Raw genomic sequence first — 12,345 nt, forward strand, 5'->3', positions numbered from 1 at the left:
AATAGGTTTTTTGTTTTGCAATTAATTTGTATTATATACCAAAAGGAAAAGAGGAACAAAAGCTCATGTTAGAAAGTAACTCCAACAAGAGACCCCCAAGCGAGCCTACGGTCAGACACAAAAACAGGAGAGCGATAGCTCTATGCAACCCCCTCCCCCCCCAAAAAAAAGAAAAGAAAAAAAGAAAAAAAAAGTGTCTCACAAGAATTTGTGATGATAAAAAGGTAGTTTATATTAGACTTTCTATTGCAAACATAATGTACAACTTTAGATAATATCAGTTCAAGTTGATTGTATGAGCCATTTTAGAATATTCCATTACAATCCAAAATCAAAGAATTAAAATTTTTGGCTTCATCGAGAATGAACAATAGGTATACCAAAACTTGAAAATTCAACAATGTTGTGTTTGGGAACAAGTATTTCATTTCAAATTGAGATTTCAATTATTAAAATCATAAATGATGAATGTGAGAACGCTAAGGTTCGGAAAGTCATTCTCAACTTCAACTATTTTTAAAACAATGGTAAAAATTAGCTCAAATCCACATATGAATTCTTTTTGATCAGCCAAAGACTAAATTTAAGCCAATTTTAGATTTCCAAATGAAATTATCATTTCCAAACACAGCATTAATATATAAAATAACAAGAACTCCATGTAAAAAAAACTCACTGTTATTTTGACATACAGATGGTTGCTGTCCATCACGGCAATAACATAGAAACGTAGAAGAATATGAAACAAGATCTCCAGATGACCCGCATCTGCCACCAGACTTCTTACACTCAGAACAGGCTGAGAAGTGTGTCGTGTAGTTCATTGTAACGGGCCATTCTGTCAAGACACTCAAACTTGAGTAATTTGTGCGTTTCAGTTCATCCAACCCTCTCTTATTTACCAGAAAAGTAACATTGTTCCCACACAAGGCCAACTTAGCCATCTTGCTGATATCTGATTGTTGAACAAAGTAATAAGCAGAACCATTGGTATAATCAATGTTGGAGCAGTTAAAAGCATAGAAGTGCTGATTCCTGGAAAAACTTATATCAATTAGACTGCGATTGCAACTATAGAATAAGGTAATATTCCGGGTATTGGTGTCTGGCTTCAGAGTCTGAAGCAAGGCTACGCCTTTAGAACTCTGCACATAACATGTGTTCAACCGGTTTTGTAACGAAAAACTCATGGTGTAGGAATGTGTATTAATCCAAAGCACAGTTAATGCAGAGTATGAAACATATTTATTATAATTCCGAATAACATTCATAATAGTATGAGGGGGACCTTCACCTGCATAACAATTGAGCATTAGCTCTGGGATTCCACAGTACTTAGGCCTGTTGTCCCCCCAAAAGGGGTACCCTATGTTTTGGAGTTTACCACACGAGTATGTTCTAGAACATGCTGTGTAGTTCGCATCCTCGCCGTTTGAGAGGGAAATAGATAAGAACATGAAGAAGGTTATGAAGGGAAAGTGCAAAGCAAACAAGCAGGATACCATATTTCTTAATGAATGATTAAAATCTTGCGAGCTAAAGTTCATGTAGACTAGGAGTGCATAATTCATATACAAAATAGAAGACTTTTCAAACACATTCTTAACGCGCAATGGGGTAGACTAATAATGTTAAGCAACGGTGGCTTAATCATCGGAGTGGCCGAGACAAAAACTTGACTTTACAAAGTCATTTTAAATAGAATGGGGTAGACTATTTTATATGCTGGATATAACCCAAAACTTTGTGTTTGTTCAATATTATAAATAGTCGGATAAGATCTTGTTTGAATCCTATCAATGCATTTTGCATTAAATAGTGTGAAAACAAGAAGTGCAGACTCTAATTTGAACCAGAGGAAGTATTTTATTTAGGGTCATTGAAAATTCAAGAACAATATGGTCCACAATTCATGCTGAGTCTTACCCAAGGTTTTATCTTCATATTGCACAATTCTATAGAGAAGTGTAAGGTACGGTATCTGAGGCCATTTTGACAGCTATAGAAAAATATCAACCAATAGGATGGTCTGTTTTAGATTGATGGGGGACCTGTGTGATACCCCTGACTCCTAAGTCCTAACTACAGTAATACTTTGGTCTAGACATAAGGTTGTTTGAAAAAGACCCAATCAAATAATTGGTATATTCCCTGCTTCAAGAGCCGGTTCTTCCCAACTTAATGGAACCGAACTGAACTCGCCTGAAAAAGAAAATGTGGGACTGAACACAATGATCGAAACTAATGTGATCTAAATAAGTTGATGAATAAACATCAATCTTCGCCCTATGCCCCTTTTAAGTTTGCACCATATTAAATTGTCAAAAACTCTATTTATATTAAACTGTGTAACATATAAGACAAAAAAAGAGTTTGAGTTAGTTCAATATACTTGCAAAGGTGACTATTTCAAAGAGCCTTGAGTTCAAGTTAGAGATCCAACAATTGTTAATGTTATTTTTTTCTCTTCTATTTTGACTCACCTTATACTAATATCCTAAATTCCCTAATTATAATCCATCACCCTTTTGAAAAACCTATCATAAATCAATAATGACCTGGTCTATACATTAAATCCTACCAATTTCCTTGACCTTTCCGGTTAGAGATCCAACAACTTCTAACGCTATTTCTTTTTTACAACCCACCTTCTATTATTATTAGAAAAAAAACTTAAATAACCCGGAGGGTAAACTACCCAGTACCCACTATCAATAGAAAAATAAAATATATTTGTTATTGATGAGTTGGATCTCACTACCTCTTGATACCTATTAGTTGTGGGTACCCGGTGGATGGATCTAGCAAGCTCATTAATATCCTAAATTCTGATCAATCCATCACTTTTTCGAAAAACCTGACATAAAACAAAAATGACCTGATCTATATACATTAAATGGTTAGACCCTACTACTATCCTAGACCTTTCAAAAAGTTATTGGCATTTGGTTATTTTGTGCAAGGGCTTTACAACCCCATCTCAGGTTTTCGTTTTGTTTACAAAAAATGTTCGGAATTCGAGTTGTTTTACTTAGATGAGTCTCATGCAGAAGACCTATACACATTTATATTCTGAGCATGATATCTTCCAGCAACTGAAAACAATCATCATAAATTTCAAAAAATAGGTATGTACTTCAAGAAGAATTAATATAACTCTTGCGAAAGTGTAATAAACACACAGATCTTCATTATCAAGAAAAGATGTAGAACAGAGCAACTATGTAGTATGAACAAGCTTTAATGACATCTTAACATATCTTATACGAAATCTTAAAAATTATGTACACAGCAGACAAAAAGGGGAAGAATACAACTATACAAGTAGTCAAGTAGAGAAAAAAAATTATTACCTTATTTGCCGATGCTAGACACCGTGGATCCACTAACCCAATTCTCCGTCACAGAAATTGGGGAAGATGAATACTTCCTATGATTACTCAAAGGTTGTGCAGGATCATCCTCGGCAGGAAAACATAGTGTTTTACAAGAAAGCATTTTGACCACCTCCACCCCTGCATTTTTAGCCATCACTTCTGCTTGCAGCGTTTCAGAATCCTCCAACTGTAGATTTTTTGGCCATTTCTTCTTCTTTTAATGCTTCATAATCAGCGCCTTCAATCCTCTTAAGAGCCTCCAAAACCTCGTCCATTGAGGGCCTGAAGTCCTTGTCATGTTGTAGACACCTGAATGCAAGCTCTGCCACCAATGTAGTCATCCTCCTAACCTTGAAATCTGATGCGAACCCAAGTTGGGGTTCCACCAACTCATCAAATGCACACCGTTGGATCCGTTTCATTGCATAGCTAGATAAGTTGATCTCATGCCTATGCCTGTTGATGTCAACTGCTGGCATAGCAGAAATGAGCTCAATGAGAACAACACCAAAACTGTAAACATCACTCTTGACTGTCAGCTGATAACACTGGTTATACTCTGGGTCTACGTAACCAGGAGTTCCCTGTGGAGCCGTTGAAACATGAGTTACAACGTTGGGGAAGAGTCTCGAAAGCCCAAAATCAGCCACTTTTACACTGAAGTTGCAGTCAAGGAGAAGGTTATTAGTTTTGACATCACGGTGTATGATGCCAGAAGCGTGAAGGTAAGAAAGTGCAGAAGCTGTTTCAGTAGCAATTCTCAGACGAATAGACCATGGAAGTGATCCTGATTTTGCTTTTTCACCATAAAGATGATCAGCCACTGTTCCATTTTTCACGAACTCATACACTAGGAGAAGTTCCCTGCAGTGGTGGGAAGTGCAGCCGTAGAGAGACACTAGGTTTTGGTGTCTCAAACGGGTAAGTATTTGAACCTCGTTCATGAACTGTTCCACCCTTTTGTAGCTCTTCTCATACAGGCGTTTCACTGCTACTTCTCTTCCATCTTTTAGTTCTCCTAAGAAGAAAAAGCAGGCTATGGTTGGTCATTAAAATTAGCAGTTTTACTCAAAATAGAGAAAAAGTAGTTTCTAATAATATGTTACTGTCAGTTTACAGAATACATAGGATTAGTGTTTTGACTCAAGTTAATTTTCATACAACTTGTCAGATAACTTTTCAAAACCTCAAAAACAAAAACTATAAAGTTGCAGTGATACTGAAAAGGAGATGTTTTATCCAAAAGTGATACAATTCATGTTGTTACCATAATACACTGTCCCAAAGCCGCCATTGCCAAGTTCGTTAGATTGATTGAAATTGTCAGTGGCTTCCAAGAGTTCCTTATAGGAAAAGAGTGTCACACTGAAGTACATGCATCCATTTTCGAGGTCTGATGCACTAGAATCGAACGAAACACTCTTAGTTGTGAGCTCTGAGCGACTAAATTTTAGCTTTTCACGGTGGCAAAAGACTATGACTGCTATAACAACAAACGCAGCTCCTCCAACACCTGTTGTCAAGGCTTGTGTCAGCTAAAAAACTAAATTTGTAACTCAAACAGATGGATTTAGGATAAATGAGAAAATTATGTAATTGATTACCTAGTCCCAGGATTAACTTCTTCTTTACTGCAAAGAAAAATCTAAGTCAGATTTGATAAGTTGTTAGAGAATAACATGGCAGCATATGTAAGTGCAGAAGCTAAAACCCTGCAAACATTGGTGTAAAATGTGATTATTCTCCCAGTAGCTACTAGACTGCAACCACTCCTGCTACATAGTTTTTAAGATAAAGCCCCATTTTTCATAAAAAGGTGTGTGATGGCTGAATCAACAAAGAACCAAGGGATACAGTCATACAGAATTCTAGCCTTTAAAATCATACTCAAACTGAATAGGGATGATCAATAGATTGAATTTTAGTATTACTCTTAATTATTCTTAATTTCAAATATTGGGGGAGCCCCTTTTCTCACAGTATTACCAACATATAATAGTTAGATACAGTATACTCCAGATTAAAAAATATAGGAAAACTTGAAGATATAACATACCGTTTCTAGGACACACTAGTGGGTGAGATCCGTCACGGCAATGACACCAAAAATTATCTGAAGACTGATCGTCTGATGACCCACATCTGCCACCAGACATCTCACACTGGGAACAAGTTGAGAAGTTCACCTTGTATTCTGCAGTAACAAGCCAATTCGCTCCCACTTCATCCAACCCTCTCTTATTTACGAGAAAAGTAATGTTGTTCTTACACAACTGTGACCTCTCAGGTATCTTGTTGATGTCTGATTGTTGATCAAAATAATATGCAAAATCCTTTGTACCATCATATTTGTTGCAGTTAAATGACTTCTTGGGATGATACCTGAAGAAACTACTATTAGTGCCATGGCAACCATAGAATACGGTTATGTTCCTATAATTGCCGTCTAGTTTCAAAGTAGGAAGCATGGTCAAATTTTTATAAGGCTCTAAATGACAAGTGTTGAGCAGCTTATTCAGGGAAAAGACAATGGTGTTGGAAGATTTATTGATCCCCAACACATCTAATGGTACCTGTACATATTCAGTATGAAGTACGATCATAGTAGGCAGATGATCTGGATCATTACAGCTAAGCTTAAGATCAGGGATCCCACAGAATTTCGGTCTATCGTCTCCCCAAAAAGGGTACCCTAAGTTTTTCATTTTTCCACATGAATATAGAGTATTGCAAGCTTTAAATTTTGTATCCTCGCCATTTGAGAGTGGAATAGTTAAGAAGACGATGAAGGAAAGGAAGGCAATGTATAGGAAAAAGAAACAGCAAGCCATTGTTCTTTATAGAGAGAAATGTGTTATACGTAAGCCAAATTCTTCTACATGCTTTATTATACAAAATTAATGTTTTTATAAGCATGAAATGTTTCAGTCTTAAGGTACTAATTATGGTTATAGAATGTGACAACCTGAGATTACAAGTTTGCAACGGAAGCAGCTGTAGCAAAATCATGCTGATTAGTCTTAGTGTGGCCAGACAACTTGCTTTTCAACGTTTTTTAATATTTCAAGGCAAAGACTTTGGTTCTGCGTCCACAACTACTACTACTACCTAAAGTCTTATTTTTACATTATATGGTACAGGATTTTTGAGATATTTTGTCGGTTACAGAAACTGTGAATACAGAAGGAAAAGGATGTATGTCTGATTCAGGTGTGAAATATTCCATAATTCCATGTGTAACTAATACTTCCTTTGGTCTAGAAAAAACTTTCAAGTCTCAAGGAGAAAACAAACATGAAACAAAGTTACTAAAACGACCTTTCAGAAGTTGGATTGTACCCTGCTCTCCGCAATAGATACTTCACCGTTCCTTTGAGATTACTTGCTTTCAGTGACGGATTTTGCCCTTAGAGGGGGTCGAAGTTATCCTTCAAAAAAAATTAGGGGGGCAAAGATTTGAACCCCCTCAACCTCTCGTTAAAAGAATATACTCTTAACCACTAAAGCCACATAATTTTATTGAAACAATCATACAACATTTTGCTTTTATATAATAACTAAAAAATTTTGAGGGGGGGGCGAGCCCCATTCGGCCTTCACATAAATAACCCAAAATGATAAGTTGCACAAACTCACAAGAAAAGATTGAATATTACTTATCATTATTACACAAAACAAATTCCAAGAAAGGGTATTTGAGAAAATCAATCAAAAAGCATTAGCTTTCTGAAGTTATGTCAGCTAATTTCAAATTTCCAGCAAGAACATTAAATGTTATTCTTATTCTTTTATTATACTACAGCTTGATTGACAAAAAGAAGAGGAAACACTAGCAATATTTAGTAGTGTTATATTCATCTCAAGGATTGATATAAGTGACTGATCTTGGTCAGTGATCATATTGCCTTTTTCCTTTTTAAATAACCAATTAAAAGTGAATAATAGCTAAGATAATGGGTGTTATTAAACTTCGCCACCCATTTTCATTTTATCATCACCCAAAATAAAATTACGAATTTGCCCCTAGACTTTAAAAAATTACAACTTTGCCATCCCCTTAAAATTTCTTATTTATACTAATAATAATAATAATAATTAAAAAATAAATTAAATATAACAATTTTTAAAAAAATGATATAAATGAAATTAAAAATAATTTTTGAAAAAACGAAAAAAAAAAATTACCCAGTCGCAGGAAAACCGCGGCTGGACCGCGCCTGCGACTGGGTTTTTTTTTTCGTTTTTTTAAAATTATTATTAATTTCATTTATATTATTATTGTTATTATTATTATTATTATTATTATTGTTTTTATTATTATTATTATTATTATTATTATTATTATTATTATTATTATTATTATCATTATCATTATTACTATTATTATTATTATTATTATTATTATTATTATTGTGATTGTTATTATTATTATTATTAAATTTTTATATTTAATTTATTTTTTTAAATATTATTATTATTATTATTATTATTATTATTATTATTATTATTATTATTATCATTATTATCATTATTATTATTATTATTATTATTAACTTTTTTATATTCTTCTTTAAATTTAATGTTTTTAAAATGATAATAGTGTTATTAAGTGCGATTGGCTCGCGGTTTTTCCTGCGACTGCCTTTTCTTTTTATTTTTTTTTTTTATTTGAATTTCGAATTATAAAATTTCTTTTGTTTAATTAATTTATTTTTTAAGTTATTGTCATTTAATAAATGTTGTAATAAATTATTTTATTTTAATATATTATTATATTATGAATTATAATAATTAGTTTTGAATTTAATAATTTATTTGAATGTTTAATTATTTTTTAATATAATAATAATATATTAATTAAAATTTAGTTGTTAATTAATTTTTAATTTTTTACTAATAATTTAAACAAAAAAAAATAATAATAACAATCACAATAATAATAATAACAACAACAACAACAACAACAACAATAATAATAATAATAATAATAATAATAATAATAACAATAATAATATAAATAAAATTAATAATAACTTTTTTTAAAAAAAAATTGTTGCTGCTATTATTATTATTATTATTATTATTATTATTATTATTATTATTATTGTGATTGTTATTATTATTATTATTATTATTATTATTATTAAATTTTCATTTTTGTTTTAATTATTATATTTAATTTATTTTTTAAAATATTATTATTGTTATTATTATTATTATTATTATTATTAGTAGTATAAATAAGAAATTTTAAGGGTGGTGGCAAAGTTGTAATTTTTAAAAGTCCAGGAGCAAATTCGTAATTTCATTTAAAGGGGTGGCAATAAAATGAAAAGGATTGCGGTGTTTAAAGATTTGGGAATCACTATTATAGTCTCTGAGATGAGACAAAAATAATAGTACTTTATTTTCTACTCATTTCCTCAGGCAATCATACGCTTCTATTTCAACAGTCACAAAAATATAATAAGCATTATTTATCACATATAAAATTCAAAAGGTGCATACAAATTTGTAGGCCAATTTATCTTGAGGTTTTTTTTAGAACAGTGCTAGATATATGAGTAATCATTAAAAACAATCATGTATTTCATTGGATTAAGAGTATTTGTCTAAGTAATCTTTTATCCTTTATTATAAAAATATCAATAATGACGCTTTACCTAATAATTTAGATGCGTGAATAGTTGGTTTAGTGCGTTTAAAAACAAATCTAATTCAACCAATACTTCGTCTTGGAGACATGACAATCAATCCCTTAAATAAAAATAGAGAAATATCTTAAGAATACAAAAATCAGAGGTGAATGTGGCTTTGAAGAATATGAAGCTAAAGTGTAAGAATTTAACTACATCTACTCACAAATACATTTTGTATTTCTATTAAAAGTCCTAAGTTTTTCTCGAAGGATAAGTAAACAATGAGTCAATAACCCACAAACCTTACAAGGAAACCCACAATAGCTGGCAGAAGCCTGGGATTGCACGTGCCCACCATACATTATAAATTGTACTTAATTTCTTAAGAAAAGTTATAAAAATTGTTGAATATACAAAGTAAAAATGGCCTCACCCTTCCAATTTTCAATTTTTCTTTGTCTAATATTAGATCAATTTCAAGGAACACATTTCACATCACTCTAACATCAACCAAAACCCGAAACAAAAACTCCAACGGCTAGTCTCGTTGAGAGACATATCACAAACCCAACCCATTAAGATTAATGTCTACTTACCGTATTCTTAATGTCTACTTACATTATTATTAATGCTTACTTACCGTATCCTTAATGCCTACTTTTAAATATATAATGAGCTCACCCAATTAGAGATGGTCTCTCACAAAAATTTGTGAAACTCCAAACCCCAATAACATGGCATAATCACCAGCAAACCCACTTCTTATATACAAAAAAAGATCATCAACACTTCATATCAGCCCATAATGGGAAAACCTAATTTCAAAACCCAATTTTAGAGTGTATTCATGTATCCTTATACTAAATTCCAAATCAATATAAAACAAAATCATTTCCATTTCAGAAATACTATATCCATTACAAAACCTATAAGTATCTGATCAACGGCTCAACGTCAAATAAAATAAAGACACTACTGAGTATTGACAACAAATTATAGCAATTGCATCAAATTCCAAGACAACAAACGACACAAAACATTACTAAAAGGAATTAATAGAATTCTAACTTGCCTTCCATCATGCAATTTCGAAGATTGTTTGGTAGCCATGAAAATTGCACCACCATGCAAAATCGCACATTGTGTTGTTAGGTTAGAGAGACATTCGGTATTTGGGTAGCCCACGGTGCCGCTCATTTTTCGATCACTTCATCACTTGAGAGTGATTCTCTTTTTATTGTATTCTCTGTTCAAAAATTTTGGGTATATGTGATTTGCCCGATTTTATTCTGTTTTATTTTTGCTTACAAAACAGTACTACTGTACTAGTATGGCGGTGGAGGTAAGTGGTAACAGGGTTAGTGGCATGGGTTTATTTCGTTTGGGAAGTTTGGGAAATTTTACGTGGTAATTTTAAGTTTTTAAATTTTTTTATATCGTAGATGAATTTTTTTAATTTATATAGTAATTTTGACTTATTAATTTTTTCATGTAGCAGATAAAAAAGTTGAATTAAATGCTTTCGAAAAAATATGTTTATAAGGTTAGGGCCGGCCTTGAGTTTTTAAGGGCCTAGAGTGAAACTTAAATTATGGGCCTTCGCGATATATTTTTTTCATTGCTATGAATTTAGGATTTCCATATAAAATTTTCTTATTTTTTATTTGGTGGTGACTATAGAATCTCTTACTCCAAAGAAATTTTATTTATGAAAACTCAATTATTAAGTGTATTTGTCATGTAATATTCTGAGTTGAATTACGAAAACAATACAGAAGCTTTAAAATGATTAACTTTATTACTATATTATACATATCAACCAGATGCATATTTTCAAGGAATCTTATTTAATGAAAACTCAATTGGTTAGTGTGTTTGTCTTATAATATGCTTAGGATGAGTAATCTATTGGAAAGATTTTAATGTGTTTGCAATTGAAAATAAAATGTGTAAATAATGATTTATATTAATTTGTGGAATCAATCTATGTTGTGAATGGACTATAGTAATGGTGAAGAAACAATAACAAAAATAAGTGCAAAGAAAAACAACCAAAATAGCGCACAATAATAAAGAACACAAAAACACACAATATATGAGGTATCTATAAGGATACCTCCCCCTCAAAAAAAGTATTTTATCATTAATATACTCAACAATACATTAATGACTCACCTTACAAGCTTCAAGAACAACCTCTCAAAGCAAAAGATTGAACCTTTAATGTCAATCTCTCTCAAATGCCTTGATACATGTGGAGTAAACTCTCTTGGCTAAAACCCTAGTTAACTTTTAATATTAGACTCTCTCTTAAACCTTAATGAACTCCTAAGACCCCTTATATAGTCTCATGACATGTTTGGGAGCCTTAAGGCAAAAGGCTTAAAAGACCCACAAAACCGAATACAAAACAAAATGCTATTGTTTCGTGTGTGCTGATCTCCACTCGGGTCAAGCGCCTCTGCTCACCTGGTCGAGCGAGTGACTAGAACTCACTGCCTTGATGCTTCAACTTGGCTCGATCGAGCCCTTCTAGCTCAACCACTCAAGCAGTCTTCGAGACCTCCCAATCTTCGTGCCTTGTCTTCATTAAGACACCCCAAATCATTCACCTTGATCACTTCATCAAGTGATCCAAATTTTAATCCTCTATAGCTCAACATCTTCACTCTCAAGAATGCAATATAAAGCATGAGCAATCAAGTAATCAAATCCATCACCAAGGTTATGGGAATTGGCTCTTGATTCAACAATCTATAATATTTATGTATAGTCAATTGACTTTATGAAATTTAGGTGTAACAACTTAGGTCGATATTAATTGTGCATGAGTTTTTAAATATGTAGTGTAAATTACATCGAAGTGCAAAAAAATCATTTGGTACTACGTGGGTTTAAGTGACACGAACCCTTACCATATATTGCTAGGGAAGTATAGGTGTTGGAAGAACAATGTGGATGTTTCATTAGGACATGCTCTTACTCGGCTAATATCTTTACTACTATGAATGTGCACCACAAATTGAATTATTTTTATAAGAGATTATTTTCAGTGAGACGATTTAAAAAATTAAGCTCATATTCTCATATTGTATATTAGATAAACTAATTAATTCAGCTCATTTATAAGACGCGATGCGTCTCTTGATAATATCGTCTCATACAAAAATTTATAATTTACGATAAGTACTAGTGTACCATTATGATCATTTATTTACTAATATGTTATGCAATTTGAACTACATGGATGATGGAGTTAACATTTCCAACTTGGTTTCCAGACACAATAAACTATTCAAATATTTCGTGAATCTGATTATACACAAGAT

General features: G+C 32.3%; 1 protein-coding gene and 1 pseudogene across 2 annotated transcripts in view; both read right to left on the reverse strand.

Annotated features, from left to right (window-relative positions):
• The window catches only part of LOC130799392 (LEAF RUST 10 DISEASE-RESISTANCE LOCUS RECEPTOR-LIKE PROTEIN KINASE-like 1.2), a 28,699-nt gene extending 25,410 nt beyond the window's left edge, over positions 1–3,289 (reverse strand). For both annotated transcript variants that reach the window (XR_009039260.1, XM_057662493.1), the window contains exon 1: positions 677–3,289. Coding sequence is in view for 1 of the 2 variants with exons in the window: in XM_057662493.1 (XP_057518476.1) it covers positions 677–1,571 (895 nt within the window). In the remaining variant the exon portion in view is untranslated. The remainder of the gene's footprint in view (positions 1–676) is intronic.
• Positions 831–6,273, reverse strand: LOC130799404 (LEAF RUST 10 DISEASE-RESISTANCE LOCUS RECEPTOR-LIKE PROTEIN KINASE-like 1.1; annotated as a pseudogene).
• Between the last annotated feature and the right edge of the window lie 6,072 nt (positions 6,274–12,345).

The sequence above is a fragment of the Amaranthus tricolor genome, chromosome 1, assembly GCF_026212465.1.
Source record: "Amaranthus tricolor cultivar Red isolate AtriRed21 chromosome 1, ASM2621246v1, whole genome shotgun sequence".
NCBI lineage: Eukaryota > Viridiplantae > Streptophyta > Magnoliopsida > Caryophyllales > Amaranthaceae > Amaranthus > Amaranthus tricolor.